The sequence below is a fragment of the Quercus suber genome, unplaced genomic scaffold, assembly GCF_002906115.3.
Source record: "Quercus suber isolate HL8 unplaced genomic scaffold, Cork oak 2.0 scaffold_268, whole genome shotgun sequence".
NCBI lineage: Eukaryota > Viridiplantae > Streptophyta > Magnoliopsida > Fagales > Fagaceae > Quercus > Quercus suber.
The window spans coordinates 178212-196373 of record NW_027069724.1 but is presented as its reverse complement, the minus strand read 5'-3'; the positions used below and the strand labels follow the sequence as shown (position 1 = coordinate 196373).

Genomic DNA, 18162 nt, shown 5'->3' with positions numbered 1-18162 from the left:
TGTGATTTTTTTAGTAATTTTTTAATGACTAAAATACAAAATTCACCCTCTATGTTTCACCATTTGTCATTTCAGTTCTATAAATTTGGGTTTTGTCATTCCAATCATCTAAGTTTCATTCTTTCTTAATTAAGTCTTCTGTTAATGTACTGTTACTTTTTGCCGTTAACTTACCAAAACAGCGTTTTGAACCTTAGTTAATATCTGTGTGTGTGTGTTAACAATGCCATTAGATTTTTTTTTTTCTTTGGTCCAGAATGACATTATAAAGTTAAAGGACCTCAGTCTCATGGACTACCAATAGATGAATAGATCGAGAAATTTGGGCATATAAAGGCTTCAGGAAAAATAAAGAATCATACAGAGATGCAGCAACAGTCGGATTGAAAAAGAAATATCACCCGCCAACGGAACAAGGGCCAAGAGCAAGAAGATCTTACAGAGTCGTTGGCAATAAAGATGTCAGAAGTGAAGTAGACAATTTTTATTTGGTTTTATGTGTTTCTTGGAGCTCTATGGTTGATGGGTATTGCAAAGGGGAAAGGATAGGTGATGCTAGAAATTTGTTTGATATCGTGCCAGATAGGAATGTAGTAACTTGGACAGCAATGATTGATGGGTATATGACGTGGTTCTTCTAATTGGATTTCTGTTTTTTTTTTTTTTTTTTTTTTAATAAACTTTTTTTTCTAAAATTAAAAAAAAATATTATCAATTAAGGCCCAAAATGATACTGTTTGAGTAAGTTAACGGCATTAACTAACTGTACATTAAAAAACTGAAATGATAAAACTTAAATTTATAGGATTGAAATAAAAATTGATGAAATTTAGAGCAAAAATTTTACATTTTAGCCTTTTTTTTTATTATTTATTTTTTGGATCTAAAGAGTATCTCGTGTTTTCTATAAGAACAGTTAATTTGTACTAATATTTGTTACGAGAGAGAATATTTCTTCTCTTACAAATCATGTCTTTTGGGCGCTCAGGCTTTTATGAGTTAATGACTAATGTAAAACTCACAAATAGTAAAAAAAAAAAAAAAAAAAAAATAAGCTTACTTATAATCACATCTCAAAAATAAGCATACTGTTCAACTCACTATTAATGTATATCCACTCCTTAAACAAAAACAGAAAAAAAATATAAATAAAAACTATAAATAAAAACCCTTAGTTTCCGTTGCAGCTCACCACCGACCTATTTACCCAGAAAATTTTCAATTTTCTCATATAAATGACAGTACCTAACGGTGAATTTTCAGTTTCCCAAACGGTAACAAATGAATGAATCATTCAAATTTCGCATCCTTCTCCTCCTCCTATTAGCGATTCTTTTTGCAACGCGCTCAAATGGAGAATCATCGACCTGCGTGACGGTCTACAAAGAAGGCGGTGCTCCCGCGGTCTTTCAATCCCCAAAATGCCCCCGCTGGACGCTCCCCAATTACGGTTTCACCACCACCACAACCACCGCTCCTTGCCAAATGGCGATACTTCAAGGTCGCCGAAAGTCCCAAGAGGATCGCACTCTCTGTGCCCTCGATATTCGCATCCCTTTTCCTGGTCTCTCTCTCTCTCTCTTAGGGTTTTTGTTGTTAATTGCATTAATACCATTCTATTTAGCATAAATTGCAGCAAACACCCCTGAGTACTTCCATTTTGTTTCCTTTTAGGTCAATTTTAGTTGCTTGCTGAGAATTTTCAATGGCAAAAGATTTTTTGAGAGTTTAATTAAAGCTACAAGAAATAGATTATGTTTATTGTGGATATAGTTAGATTTTGAATTTATAAGAAACATTATATATAAGAAAATTATAAAATTTTATTTGTTTAATGGAATTTTTTGATTAAAACAATTAAATACCATATAGGGTTGTGATTTGAAATATTGAAAATAGTTAAAGTAATTAAATATATTATTTCTTTTTATCATCCTAATTTTTCGGAATCATTGGTTGGTAATTTAACATAGTATTAGAGTAGGTAACCTTGATAAACAATGCTATAGACCCGATAATTTTTACAATAGTTAAATTGACAAGTTTTTACTTATTAACATCTAGGCCAACCATTGATATTAATAACAAATTTTCACATTTTGTGCAACTCTAGACTTGTTGGATCTTGATTCCTGAGTCCCAACCTTGCCTTTACTCTACCTTCCCAATTAAGAGTTAAAAATTCCTCATGTTGGGGTCCCACTTATTAAGAGAGAGTCTAGTCCATTCGTGAGGGTGAGTGTTATAGTAATGATTAGGTAAATTTACCTTTCCTATCGGTTTAAGTTTTTGGGACTAGTGGTAATTTATCAACAATGAAAGGAATTTAGGTGTGTTTAGCTGTTTCATTTATTGTAAAGTTGGCTTTTGTAATGTAATGAATTTGATGTTGGAGCAGGCAAAATGGGGGTTAAGGAGGTTACAGTTGGAATCGTGGCAGTTTTTGATGGTCATAATGGTGCCGAAGCTAGTGATATGGCTTCAAAGCTTTTATTGGAGTATTTCATTTTGCATACTTATTTCCTTCTGGATGCAACATATTCAGTCATATCATCGAAGCAATCCACCGGAAGATTGCCAGATAGAAGAGTACATGATTTTGTTTTTCAAGTGTTTAATTTGGATGAAAGAACCAGGTAAGCATTACTTAGATTTTTGAAGGTGTTTTTGCCTACGTGTTAATGATTAATGTTAGATATCAGTATTTGTAGTGTTAGATCCATGGAGTGTTCTACTTCTACCATTGTGGTATTGCTAAAGTTGATAACATCCACTTTAAATACACAAATATGTAAACTAAAGAAACCAAAGAAGAAAAAAAAAAAACTTATGAGAAGTTCTTACAAATGAACAGTGGTGGGGTTGTGTTTTACATGTGTCTTAATAAAGATATTTCCCCATTGCTCTGTATGTAAAATTTGTAAGATTGTTTCCAAGAAAATAAGTTTCATTTATTTTAATATGATAAAACAGCTTCCAACATTAACTGAGGGATGTGTTGGTCATGTGTATACATTTTCATTTGTAAGGTTGTTGTTTTTCAGGATGTTAGTTTTTGGGTCTACAAAACCTCTGATTTTGGTACAGTGCTCTTATATTGTTAATGGTATTGCCTAAATGTTATCTCACCATATAATTTTAATCAACGTGATATTGTTTATATGTACTTCCAAATAATGGGAATGCATTCCTAGGTTAAAGTATTCATGGCCGGTGAATTTTGATGATTCTCTTCACTTCGAAATTTAAAGGAAGCATTGTTGAGGCATAGATTTTTAATTGATGGGATATTGTTTGTATGTACTTCTAATTTGTGAATTCTTTCCTAGGTTTAAGTATTCTTGGCCAGTGAATTTTGATGATTCTCTTCACTTAGAAATTTTAAAGGAAGCGTTGTTGAGGGCAATCCATGATATTGATGCAACATTTTCTAAGGCAAGTTCTATTTGATATATCTTGGCTTGTTTTAGAATTATTGTGCGTTATTCCCTTCCTTTTGATCTTATGTTGAGATTCGTTCACTTAAGTAATGAAGGAAGCATCTAGAAGGAATCTTGATTCTGGTTCGACGGCCACCATCATACTAATAGCAGATGGTCAAATTTTAGTTGCCAACATTGGAGATTCAAAAGCCTTTTTGTGCTCTGAAAAGTTCCAGCCTCCTGCAGAGGCAAAAGGTTAGAATGGTCTTGACCTAATGCGCTATGTGTTCAGAATGTTAGATGATGTTTTGCAGTTATTATTTATGGTGTGATTTGTTTTTACCTGCTAAGTTACACATGCTCCCAATGGGTCTTGAACCTACAACCTCACCCTCCACCTAGTGCTTACAAGGGGAGGAGGTGCCAATTGAGCTAGAGCTCATTGGCTATGGTGTGATATTCTTGTATGATTATTGAAACACAAAGTATGATTTATAATGCCAGAGTTTTACTTATCATTTTAACAAAGACATAGTAAAGGCTATTCAATTGATGTTGATTATGCATTGCAGCCACTTTAATAAGGTTATATAGGCAGAAAGGACGCAACGGCCCTGTTTCGCGCGTGAGAGATCATGACAACTTCAAAGTGGCTTCATCCAATGGATTTGCTCATTTTTATGTTAAGGAATTGACCAAAGATCATCATCCAGATAGAGATGATGAAAGGATTCGGGTGGAAACTGCTGGTGGTTATGTTCTTGAATTGGGTGGTGTGTCCCGAGTAAATGGTCAACTAGCTATTTCTCGAGCAATTGGCGATGTGTCCTTTAAAAGGTCAGGTTCACAAACAGTGTAAAATATTTGAATTGGTATTCTTCCTTAATTGGGACTTCCAAAAGAGCTTGTGATGAAGTCCTATTAACTTTCCCTGCTGCCAAGAGCCTTGTAGTCAGTTCTCTCCGTGTGGAGAACCTAGGTTTGAATCGTTAATTGACTTGGCATTAAAAACTCACATTTCTTATCTTTTTATCATCTGACATCCTTATTTTACTTGTCACTAAAAGAAATATTAATTGAAATTCTGATTTAGTATTCTCTGAATCTTTTTTATCAGTTACGGTGTTATATCTGCACCAGAGGTGACAGATTGGCAACCTCTGGCCACAAATGATAGCTATCTGGTGGCTGCATCTGATGGAGTTTTTGAGAAGTTGAGTCTGCAGGATGTTTGTGATTTGTTGTGGGAAGTAAATAGTCATGGTACCCTGGAATCAGAACTTTCTACTTCATGCTTGTACTCATCAGCTGATTGCATAGTGAACAATGCTTTTGAAAAGGGCAGTCTGGATAATATGGCAGCTGTCGTGGTTCCTTTGGGATCTACTGTTTTTTCTGAAGATTTTCTCAAGGAAGGTTGTGTTGAAGAGGGGGACAGAGATTTGACAGCAAGTGGACTACAGAAGTTCAGATATGAAAACTCAGGTGACTCTTTGCTTTTAAAATTTCCAACTGATTATAGATTGCATAAGTATGGAAACCAGAACTTCAGTTTGTAACTTTGTATTAGAACCACTGGGGCATCAGAAAATGAAAACTTCAGAGGTCATTTATCCTATCGTTTAATTTTTCTCTATATAAAGGAAAAAATGCTGTGATCATTTTGTAGACTTTGAGATGTGGATTAAACTGGGTTCACATATTTTGGCGATATGGTTTATGAGATAACTGTTAGGATGATGGTTAAATAATCAAATTCACTAGTTTCTAACAACTTAAGCTTTTGGGACAATTGGTAATTTATAGTGGTATCAGAGCAGGAGATTATAAACTCTATCTCTATCCCCATTCTACCTCCCAATTAAATGTTAAAAATCTTACATGTTGAGCCTCACTTATTAAGATGGAGTTTGGGTCTACACAGGTTGGGGGGTGTTAGAATTATGGTTAAATAATTAAATTTACAATTTCCTAACAATTTAAGCTTTTGGGACAATTGGTAATTTATCAATAACCAACATAGAGTTGGTCTAAAAGTTATAACTTTTGTTCATGATTTTAGTGGTGTTAACTTTTTCTTCATTGCAATTGTGCCAAAACCAAATGATTAGAAGTCAAAACTAGTAGTTTGTCATGCCAAGAGCCTTGTAGCTCAATTAGTTGGCACCTCTTAGTATCTCCAACAGAGACATTTAGGGTTCAAATCTCCTCACCCTAAATTATCAAATTATCCAAAAATTGGTAGTTTACCTCAAGTGATGTAGCTTTTGGGTTTTCAAAAATCACATTATCTTGTAAAAAGAATACCAATATATTGTTTTGTCAACTTTGTCCTTATTTAATAACTTAAATTCATTTCTATCACATCTTGTTTGTGTTTGCTGATGTCTCGTCTGTGATAGGCATGTTGGCATGCCCTTGACTTGGGCACACCTGTCCTTTCGATTTTTCCATCATAGTTATTCTTTTACTGTTCATTTATGCGGACCTGCCTGTTCAAAATATCTGCTTGTGGTGTGTTCGCGGCCCCCAATGGTAGTCTAAAAGTGCACAGACCATGTCAAGAACTTAAGATGAAAAATATATTGAATGATTTCTCAGTTGTCTATATCACATTTTTATCTTGGTACATAGGCTCATTATGATGATTCTTTTATCTGCTATTGTACTCATCATTAATTTTTCACCCTGATCAGCTGATGATGTCACTTCTGGCCTAGTGGATTTGAAGCATGCTCATCCATTAATGTTCAAGTTTGAGAGGTTATTGGTGAGTATGAAAGCTTAGATTTTTTTGTTTCCTTGTTTTGATCCATTTGCTTTTCCAAGGCAGTTGGTTTAATGTCATTTATTACCTCATAGGGAAATGAATTATGATTTTTTCCTACTGTTGTGTGCAAATGCATATAAACCTTTCAAATAAATATATTTTTCTGATTAATGAAGGGAAAGGAGCTGGGACAGATTCCTTTCATATAACAAACTGCAAGGTGGTTAAGGTGGTTTTAACCAATAATCATGGCCTTGGTATTGATGTTCATTAATGTCCACATCATCTATCATGCATCTTGGCAATTAACAGTGGTCCTTTTGCAATTGTTCCATACTTTATTTTTGTCAATGAAATTTTATTTCATCTCTATTCTCTCATGAAGGAAGAGGTTCTGCTCATCCGGAACATAACAAGTTTTGACAAATTAACTTATATTATCTTATGTAAGTTGTAAAAGTTTGATACATATTTACGAAGTATATCTTGGATAAGTGATTGTTTTGATTGAATGGTTGTGGACATTTGGTTATTTGAGAGAATGATTTGTGGGCCACCAATATTTTTTTGGTAGACTGAAGCAGTCATTTTACTAAAAGAAGACTGTCTACCTGAAGAATGTCCACATCATCTATCATGCATTTTTTTTGGGTTCATGTAATGAGACCATGATTTACTTATTTAGTGACTTGTGCCATTAGTACTGGGAAAGGTTTTGTATGAATGATATTGGCTGCATTTCTTGCTCTAGGTTGAAAGAAAACATGGCAATTTTGGCTGTTTTCATTTATCTGAGAACCTTGATGAACACATGGGTTACACCTTGCAAGCTCAAACGGATGACCTCGAAGACTATGTGAATTATGTACCTCAGGCTCTACCTGAGGCCCTTGATCAACAGTGTGGTAAGTGAAGGTGTCATTGGGCTCTTTAATCCATGGTATTTTCTTTTTTTATTGCCATAAATTATCTCTAGCCAAGAGGCCTGTGTTTCTGGGATTGCTTTCAGTAATTTGGATAGAAACCCTGTTAAGTTCCCCTACATTCAGTTTTTAATAAATGTGTTAACCTTCTGTTTGAATCCCTCTCTTTTAGCTGCAATGTCAAAATATAAGCTAGATTTTGTTTCACTCACAAATTGTCTTAATGCATAGGAGAATAATGTGAATTTTATTTTATTATTCATAGACATTTGTCTTTCATTTTTGTCACTAACATACACTATCTATTTACAACGAGCTCTAATTTTGTTTTTAGGTGGACCTCTATATTTGTATAATGACCAGAATTTTTGCTTGCACCTTGGTATGAATGTTGATGGAACTAAAGATCAATGCATAAATCCTGAAGGCCTTGCTAATTTTCTTGGTCTGCTTGAATCAATTCCTCTTCATGATACAGGGCCAAATTATGGATCGTTTGAGTATGCAATGCCAGACTTGAGGTACATTGCTTTGCTTTAATTTAATTTTGCTGCTTAATGATTGTTAGCCTGATGAAGCTAATATAAATAAAAAATTACAACTTTTACCACTATACTTGTAAAAGGGGGAAAAAAATCTTAAATTCAATACATGTACACACCTTCATGCAATGTACCTCTATTATGTTAATTTAATTTTTGAAATGATGTGCTAACTCAGTTTGTAATCATCATACTATTGTTTGTGAAGTACTTACAATCTGAGATGCCCCTCTTCAGGGGAATTTGATGATCACATACAAATACATATTAAAAAATTGTGAATTTGTTCTTAGTGGTGTCTTTGTGTTAAAAGGTTTTTATTATTTATTATTTTTTTATAAGCTTTTGTGTTTCAGAATTTTTTTGAACGTTGCATGTGTGACATGTGATCTTCTGTGTTCTTTGATGAGAGACCCTAAGACATATGGTGCATTATTTGATTGACTTCCTCTGTTAGGTACACCCTAAAGAAGAGGTTTGGTCGTGGATCATATGGTGAAGTATGGTTGGCTTTTCATTGGAATTGCCGTGAAGGAAGCAATGCTTCAAACCATAATGGAAAAAACAACAATACCTCATCTAATTCTTTTCATTTTGATTCAAATCATATTTCATCAAATAATTGTCATGCTGATCCTGCTGACGAGAACTTCTTCATTTTGAAACGTATGATGGTAATAATCTTTACAATTTAAAATTGAATCTTTAGAATTTCGTTTGGATCTAATATTGATGTCTTTTAATTTGTACATCACTTTTATCCTCTATGTTGCATTTGTTAGGATGATAGCATAAATTACTATTTGCTTCCTATAAATAGGTGGAGAGAGGGACTGCTGTTTACTTGAGTGGTCTACGGGAGAAGTATTTTGGTGAAGTTTTTTCAAATGCCTCTAAAAGCCTTGGAGGGCTGCTCTCAAATTCTGTTGTGGAAGAATCACATGTGGGCTTCACTGACCTAATAGAAGCAAATGAACCAATGATTCATGAAAACACTTGGAGTTTTGAAAATGAATTTCTGAATGATAGACTGCAAAGAGCTATCCTTGAAGAAGGTCTAAACCATATTGCAAGATACGTAGAGTCATTTGAATCTCGATCAAATGAAATATGGCTTGTATTTCGTCATGAAGGCATCTCTTTGTCAAAGCTTATGTATACTGTTGAAGATGTAGATGATAATGCAGATGGGGTTGAACAAGTTAAACATGTTCAGATTTTGCGTCCCTCAAAATGGTGGCATTGGTTGAAGACTACAGAAGCAGGACAAGAGGAAATGCGCAATCTTATATGGCAGTTGGTATTTCTGCAATAGTGCAATACACATTTCAGATTTCTCTCTATCATGAACTTTTTTTTCAACCTAGTCAATTTCCCATTTTCTGTAGTGCTATATCTCATAGAAATAGTTGCTTGACTTGGATGGATGGCACATCCTTTAGGCATGTGAATATGTTGTTGGAAGATATGTTAATCCTATGCTAAGTAAACATGCTTAAATTTATATTAAGGAAAATTTCATGTTGTTTAATTATTCTAGTTTCTATCAAAAGATTGATGAATGTAAAACAAGGCTTGGAGATAAATATGACTCAGCTTAAATTGGTGAATCATACTTTTAGTTGGCTGAAGTTAATTTATTTTAAATCTCTAACTTGTGTGACTTTTGCCATATGTCTTTAAGTAAGAATCATAATTTGGATTATGTATACTACATGTGTCCAAATTTTTTGCAGTTGTTTTGTCTGTTGCATTCATTTAGATACCTGACATACTATCCTTTTCATGTCCCAGTTGTTGGCGATCAAGTCCTGTCATGACCGCAATATCACCCACAGGGATATAAAACCTGGTGAGGACATTAGTACCTTATGTTAGAGCTGATTATTAAGTAAAATGATATGGACATGCATATGCACACAGATACCCATGCATGAGAAATCAATTTTCTTGCACTTGTTGATCCAATGAGCAATAGCTCAAATTGCACTCCCTCCCACAATAATGGGATGGAGGATAAGGTCAGCATATGGGGTGCATGTGTAACTTACCAATCCAGTTTTTTTATTTTTTATTTTTATTTAAAAAGAAGATCCAAGCTCATCACTCCATATTCTTTTCTCCTGCGAATTTATATCATAATTGTCCCACATTAACCAGTTATTTGGTTATGAAAAGAATCATCAATTTGTGCAATAAAGAGCTCAATTGGAAAGTTTTTATTTGTGATCTCTTGATTGTGATTTTGCATGACTCAATTGGAAGGAGTACTATTTGGGCAAAAGCTAATTGTAAATGCTTTTATGTTTGGAAGAGAACATGGTCATCTGCTTTGAAGATCAGGAGACAGGGAGATGCCTAAAAGGAAGTCCAAGTGGAGATAAGAATTTCATCACCAAAATGTACTGTAGAATATATCTAACTGTTATTGTATTTCAACTGAAATTTTCTTCTTTGTTAAAGTTTTTTGCTAAATGACATTAGCTTCTACTCATCAACTATTAGGAGAGAGTCAAAACATACTACTATACAATTTGATTGACTGTGTCATATCTGTAGGAATTATATATACATATATATATGGACTTGCGTTTGCATTCACCTGCTTTTCGGCCTTATTTTGTCTATCTTATGTTCGTTTTTTTTGGCGGTTCAAAATACTTGTCTTGTTTTAAAAAGTAAGTGGTCATTAATTTACTGAATTCCCAACAGATCGATGGATTTAATACATATTTGAATTCTTGAAAGTTTACCAGGGCAATTTTGAAACTTAAATATTAAACAGAAGTCTTTATCCCCCCTTCCCCACGCAACCTATCCTCTTCATTTAGTGCATTTAAGAAGCTTATCACATATGCTAGAGCTTCTGCACAACCTCTCACAACCAAATTGACTGGGCAATAGTTTGTTGGTTGGCTTTCTTCCCCTTTTAAAACCCCATTGCTTTGCAATCTTTGGTTTGCATTATTCCATCATGTTTTGCAATGTCTTAGTTACCATGATTTTGGTCCCAAGTGATTTTTACATGAAATTAGTTAACAACTTCAGATGCTAGTGGTTTACTTGTCATTTAATTTCATGGTCCTCCCTTATCTCATAACAGTAGTCTGGTTGATCCAGCAACATATTATGACAATAATATTTGGGTAAAGTTTCTCATTTCCATATGAATACTTTCCAAAATTGGCTGGTTGTCCACCAAAAACGTGATTTATTGAGACAGCATTATTTGTCAAAAGAGTATTCAAATACTTCATGTTTGAAAAAGCTTCTTTTCTCCTCCAGGCAAATTTTAGTGTAAGCTGTAGTGATCAATGTCTGGCAGAATGTGTCACTGTGTATTTTCCTATATGGTGGTAGGGGTCAGGGGAGGGAAGGGAATCTTTGTGTTCTCCTTTGCCTGTTTAATATGAGTTAACATTTTTGATTGCTAGTAACCCACCCCACCAGTCATTCCCTTCTTTTCCTCTTGGTCCGGCCCAAAATGATTGTCCCATTTGTGTTTATCTATATGTATGTTTTAATATGTAGAGGGAATGTAATTTTTATATCATGCTTATTGTTCAATTTATGATACATTCCATGATCACCTTTTAACCCATTTCTGTTAAAAGGCAATGTTTCTTTTGCGACTCTTTACAAGCTCTGAAGTTGCAGTCTGCTTTATTTATCCATAATTGTTTGGCACATAATTTGACATTATGTATATGCAAGGGTCCCCCCCCCCTCCCCCCACATCAATTAAAACACAAATAATGAGGTTGGGTCTTTCACCATTACATACATGTACTGGTCTTCTTTTTGGCATAGACTAGAAATGAATGGTTGGGTTGACTCTAGAATATATGTATCATCAAAACAAGAAATTATGAATGGTTGAAATTTAGTACTGTTCTGTGTGCTTATTTGATATATAATAATGTAACTGAAACTTTATGCTTTTTGTGCTTAAGCATGTTGCACTACGGATTTAATGCCTTTTTCTTCAATGGATTAGGCGCATTATTGACTTTGGTAGTGCAATAGATGAGTTCACACTGAAGCACTTATATGGCTCCACTGGACCGTCTAGGTATCTCTTCTTTCTTTGGAAGCTTTTTACTTCTGCAATATCTGTGTTTTAATATCTCAGTTAATGGTATGATGCATATTCATTTTTGGGGTTGCTTCAGGGCTGAACAAACTTATGAGTACACTCCACCTGAAGCCTTGCTTAATGCAAGTTGGTATCATGGGCCAAAAGGCACAACTGTGAAGTATGTCAATCTTTGATATAAATCAATATGAAAGTTAGCATGCATGGTTTATATATTAAGGATATATTACTTTTTTACAATGCTACGTATGAATCTTCATATGTTGGATTTATTTTATTTGGATTGCAGGACTAATAATCACCTTTACTTGACAGGTATGATATGTGGAGTGTTGGCGTTGTGATGTTAGAGTTGATCTTAGGATCACCAAATGTATTTCAAATAAGTTCCTTAACACGTGCTCTATTAGATCAGCATGTTCAGGGTTGGAATGAAGACTTAAAAGAGCTGGCATATAAGTGAGTTTTGCTTTTAAGGAGACTTTAAGATTGTCAAATTATTTTGTACTTTGAGTGGCTCTCAGTGATAGTATTGCATCTGTTACAAATAACCATTGACATGCTTGAAAATAAATCTTGATGGACTGGTTTCTGATCCAAAGATGACATTCTGATCTAAGTGCAAAGCTGTCTAGCAATTTAGCACTAATCAATGTGATAACTCTGTTCCTGTGCCATAGTGTATGCTAAAAATAAGGATGTTAAAACAAAACAGAATTGTTTAGGCATGATAATATTAATTCATTTTATGATAAGTGTTTGGTATGACACCCAATGATCTCTGGCTCGCACTTTCTTCATGCACAACAATGGGTTGGAGGGTAAGGTCATCATAGGTTCAGGTCCCACTTGATGCACGTGAAACTTATAATTTAAAAAAAGTGTTAGGCATAGACTTTAATCATCTGACATATCTTCCCACATTAATGGAAATTTTTTTGATCCTGTGTAGCAAGTATTCTTAGCCATATAATCTCTTCTATAGGATGATATTTGGATCCTGTGTAGCAGGTTTTTATGGCCAAATTTTCTGCAATTAACCATTTGCCTCTCCTCCACAGTAACGTCTGTTCAAAAGTTTTGGCTATTTGTGCATTCCAAGTGCCTTCATATTACATCTTCACCCCCCTCAGCTTCATCTTTTACAGTTAACTGATCTGTAATTACATTATTCCATATAAGCTCTCAGTCTCTGTAGATAAGCAGATGTGAGACAAAGGATTAGATATGTAACTTGATTTTTATTGGCCCAAATCTCTAATTTTATATAATGTCATGTTTGAAGTCTATGGCTTCAGAACAAAAGGGATGCATACTTGATGTTCCTACTCCAACTAATGGACTAAGAATCAGTTTACAGATGTCTCCTTCCCCTTACCAAAAAATCCCCTTTCTGAGATTTTAGAATCAAATCGGGTTAGTGACATGTGGCTAGAAGAGAAAGAGATAGCACGGATTTGTAATTAATTCCCACTACTTCACCAAGCATAACATTCTTGTTAAAATTCTTATTTTAAATCTTAAGTGTTCTTTAAGAATGACAGATTTGATAAATGAAATGGAAAAGTATTTGTTAAAAGCTTCTCATTATAATGTGGAGAAATGGATTTTTTTTTTTTTTTTCTCTGTTCCTGAATTTTAATACAAATGTTGAATATTATCAGATTATATAAGGTGAGATTTAAGCCATCAAATTTGTTTGCATTAAAGAACGACTACATTGTCTAAGGAGATTGAATGTTTTGGATCTGTCCATTTTTTGGATAAATTCTGAGATTGATGATTGAAACTTTTTCTTATGATGACAGGCTTAGATCATTTATGGAATTGTGTATCTTAATCTCAGGGAGTTCTTCAAAACATCATCACTCAATGGACCAAGTAAGCGTACCATCTTTCATTGCTAAGTGATGGCTAGATTGTTTTAGTGTTACAATGTACTGTGTTTTAGTGCTGAATATTCTCCTGTGTTTTTCAGTGTGCTAAGTATACTTTTTCATTCTTTTTCTATCATCTTTGACCCTGACTTTACAGTTTAGTTTGGTGATAGATTCTTTTTTATTTATTGGATAAGTAGTTTGGTGATAGATTCATAGACATTAGACATTGCAGAAATGGATTTTATTTTAAGAGCAGCATGGTTGAACGACATGCTTAATTCCTAATATGCTATGTCATGGCATCTATGCTCTTGGAATCTATGGCTCCTTGCACAACTATGTGTTATATTAATTGAGAAAAAGTAGTGATATATTAATTTTCTATGTTATATTTTCATTTTAGGAGTAAGGGAAATTTAGAGGAAATTTGAAGTTTTTTACTTGATGTTACATTTGTGCTATATATTGGCTGATGTAATTTGGCGCTTCTTTAAGTTGTGTGAAACTTGAGGCTGCTTGTTCTGTATTTCTTTCTCTTGGATTGTGTTCATTGATTAAGTGTCTGTTTGCCAACAGAGTTTTCTTTTAGGAAATCCGTAATCCCTCTCTTCTTTTCCGATTCTTTTATCTTTTGGGAGGGTGTGAGATCTGATTTTGTTTATGGTGCCCTTCTAGTACTAGAATTGACATCCTTGCCATATTATGTATAATAGTGACTCATACAATAAGAATTTACAGGCCTGAAAAAGTGCATGAGACATGTTTTAGGACATGAGGTATTTATTTCACAAACAGATATAACGTGCTGTCCCTTTAGGAAAGGAGTTGGGATGGACCTTGAGGAATGTGGTATTTTTTATTAAGGATGGTCTTCTTTTTTCCAAGCATACAATCTGAGTATATAATCTGGTCACCTATTAATGAAATTTCGTCTGTTGGGATTCAGGTTGGAGTTTCACCAGCCTCATGGAAATGCTCTGAAGAATTTTTTTCACATCAGATAAAGAATAGAGATCCTCTTAAACTAGGGTTTGTCTATAATTTCTCGTGCTTTTGTTGGTATCAGTATTCATATTTCGTTACTCGTATGCTCCTTTTTACAAATGTTATGCTCATCAATCTTTTGTTTTTTTTTTCATAATGGCTGCAGATTTCCAAATATTTGGGCTCTGCGGCTAGTACGCCATTTATTACTCTGGGACCCAGTAAGTTGTCATTGCAATTATAAGCATTGCATGGTTTGAGGCAGATTTTTTTTCCTTGATTAAAGAAATGAATAGAATAAGACTTTCTTTTTCATTCTTCTAAATTGTTTAAGTACATATATACCTTAATGGAGACAGTGGTTTTAATTTCTAGATTTTTCCTGAGTATTTTTCTTGAAAATGATTAATTCATGCAGAAAAATGCAATAAGTAGTAAGTTGTTTGCTATATTGGACATCAAGTTTAGTCTATAAGAAGTGAATGTAGAACCTCAGTTCTGATTAAGAGTATTTATTTTGAAGTTTATGATTAATTAAAGTGAAATAAGTTTTGCTCCTAAGTGTGGGTGACCCCTTGGATTCATGCAATGCATTTATTCCCTCATTCAAAATTGCATGTCTATCATATTATTGATAGACACTTGGCCAAACCATTTTTTTGTTATAATTTTTTAAGGAGTTTACTAATATTTTTCTCTCTTTAACATACCCACATTGAAACTTTCCCTTCTCCTAATTACACGTCACAGACGCATTTTCCATATAATCAGTGACAAGAGGGTTAGGTGTTATACGCTGTTAAATCAACTCCTTGGGCATCAGCATGTAATAAGGGTATTACAACTTGCTTACAAGAACTTAAAAACATAGTGTCTGATAATTTTTTGTGATTAAACACGTTATATCACTCTTGTATATTTGATATATAGCTGAATATGATGTGGGTTTTAAATGCATGCGAATTTTAGGAGGATCGATTGAGTGTCGATGATGCTTTAAGGCATCCTTATTTCCAACATCCTCCCAGAGGATGATTTTTTGGGAGTTCAGGGGTTCTTCTGGTGCTTAATTTTCCCAACAAGGTACCATATTTGACTTATGCTAATTAGACATACAAGAGACGTACTAGATTACTACCACTTAAACAATTATGGTCTTAAATTTATTATTCAGATCCAGGTTCCATCCTCTCATTACATGGAAAAGGAATTGAGAAAGTCAGAATTGGGAAGCTTTCGGAAAATTAACTGATTGAAATACTCCATACATAAAGAAGTGTAGAAATATCTCAAGTTTTTGCTGGCTTGCTTGGGGTCTTCATACTGTAAGTTCAACCCCCAAATAGAAGCTATTGATCAAAAACTGTCCGGGAGGGAAATTGAAGCCAAAGCCTCAACATCTAATGTATTTCCAGAAGATCGGCAAATCCATGTGGAGGGAAACAGTTGTAAATAAACTAATATATATTCTTGCTATTACAATTCACAGTGCCCAATTTTCTAATTTTGCCTCTACACATCCCAACGGCCGAGCCCCTAAGCTATGGACAAAGTTTCAAATCGGTTTGGAAGAATCTCCTTCAAGACAATTCTTAAAGAAGAAGATTACTGTATACAATTTTTCCTTCCCTTTGACGCTTGTTGTTACTTGTAACTATAAAAATATCACATCATTTATAAAATGGAGAAGATTACTGTATACAATTTTTTAATGTACATTTGATAGTTAATCTGATATAATATATAAATATACAATATTGCTTAATAAATGAACGATTCAAATTACATAAGGAAGTTTTTTTTTGCTAGGTAAGTGGTGATGCAGGGGATTGAACCCCTGAGTTGATAGGCCATTAGGAGACCGGGTACCACTAGGCCAGTGGACCCAGTGGTAATTACATAAGGAAGTTATGTCATTTAAAAATAATTTTAGCATGTTATGTAAGATTTGACTTGGTCCGTTTGGATTGAACTTATTGTTACTGAAACTGAAAACACTGTAACAAAATAATTTTTAAATGTGTAAATAGTACCGTGAGACTCATTTTTAATATTTTTTATTGCGTGAACAGTGATAAACAGTACCGCTACAGTACTGCTACAGTGCTTCTCTGTCAAATTTGAACCGCGTGCAACCCAAAAAAAAAAGAAAAAAAAAAAGAGAAAAACGTAGACGCCTATACGTAGACGCCTAATCCAAACCCTCACTTAGTGAGTGTTTGGGCTGGGCGTCCACGTCTCTCAGTCTGCGTTTTTATTTTTTTTATTTATTATTTTTTTTCCTACGCATAAACATTACAATCACATGGATATACTGTGCAGGAAACAATTTTTACTGTAGCAGTACTGTAGCGTCACTGTTTATGTATTTAAAAATATTAAAAATGAATCACACGGTACTATTTACGCATTTTAAAATTATTTTGCTGCAGTGTTTTCAATTTTCAATTTTAGCAATAATAAGTTCAATCCAAACGGACCTTTAACGGCAAAAAAATTCTTCATTTAAAAAGATTGAAGGGCAAAACGTAGGAAAGGAAAGCGAGAATGGTCTTTTACAACGTGAAATATTAGCAAGTAGGCACAGTGATCGAGCCTTTAAGAACATGAAATATTAGTCGTGTGCTCTGTCCACAAGGAAGCCTTACCCTTGAGGGTATTACTTGCACAAAATTCTTTTCTTTTTTTTTCTTTTTTTTTTTTTAAATCGATAGTTCTTGGCAGCCTTTAGTATTTAGTGCTAATCAAAAGTGCAAAGTGAAACCACTGAAGGAGATATTTCTACAAGGTATGAATAGATTAAAAAAAAAAAAAGAGTTTGCAATGGTTAAATTAACTTCAAAACATAATTTCATTGACACACAAGAGTTTCAATTCAGTGTGCTTTGAAAGAATCACACACTTAATCAGAACAAACTAAAAATTAACTCTAAGACAAATTTGAGATAAAATTAAGATCAACAAACAAAGAATCTATCAAACTATGCCATCTTATGGCGACAAAGTGGACAAAAATCATTCATCCGTAACCATGGAAGAATGCAGTTTTGATAAAAGATATGTGAGCATGGCAACTTAGCATGCCACCCCACACGAAACTCTTCCAAACACACTGCACACTCACTACCCAAAAGCAACGATGACCCTTCTTCAATATTCATCACTTTCAAGCCTACAATTAACCTTACATCATCAACAACATCCTCAGCAGATTCGTTGTAATAAACACCACTTCATCATCATCCCCATAGTCAATAAAAAGAACAGCACCATCATAATCATCATAAACATCCTCTTCTTCTTCTTCTTCCACAAAGATCATTGGTGGAGAACTACTTGGAGGAGCCAAGTTAAAATTGCTTTCATCGACTGAAAACAAAGACGTATTCTTCATTGAAAATATGAATAGAGGACAGAAATTCTAATACATATAAGCTTTTTGATATGAGGCTTTTGATCTCTCAAAAAAAGAAAATAGTTGCTATTTATATTATAGAGAACCTAATCCCATTTTGTAAAGCAAAACCCGTGTATACTATGATTGA

The 18162-nt window shown here is 34.0% G+C and overlaps 1 protein-coding gene across 9 annotated transcripts; it reads left to right on the top strand.

The window, feature by feature from the left end:
- The first annotated feature begins 1100 nt into the window (after positions 1–1100).
- LOC112001119 (probable protein phosphatase 2C 51) lies at positions 1101–16407 on the top strand. 9 transcript variants are annotated; one of them, XM_024033298.2, is made up of 22 exons: positions 1134–1564; positions 2399–2636; positions 3330–3435; positions 3536–3677; positions 3995–4259; positions 4540–4907; positions 6119–6192; positions 6944–7097; positions 7450–7497; positions 7594–7636; positions 8115–8331; positions 8478–8957; positions 9452–9509; positions 9972–10059; positions 11655–11729; positions 11830–11913; positions 12069–12212; positions 13562–13634; positions 14580–14662; positions 14784–14838; positions 15587–15700; positions 15792–16407. In XM_024033298.2, the coding sequence occupies exons 1-21, from the start codon at positions 1282–1284 to the stop codon at positions 15650–15652; spliced, it is 3144 nt and encodes a 1047-aa protein (XP_023889066.1). In that variant the 5' UTR covers positions 1134–1281; the 3' UTR covers positions 15653–15700; positions 15792–16407. The 9 variants fall into 9 exon arrangements, 6 of the variants coding, with proteins under 6 accessions (XP_023889084.1, XP_023889076.1, XP_065637557.1 ...); XM_024033290.2 differs by having other exon boundaries at positions 1135–1564; positions 7450–7636; XM_065781484.1 differs by lacking the exons at positions 12069–12212; positions 13562–13634; positions 14580–14662; ... (1 more) ...; positions 15587–15700; positions 15792–16407 and having other exon boundaries at positions 1112–1564; positions 7450–7636; positions 11611–11729.
- Positions 16408–18162: the final 1755 nt, after the last annotated feature.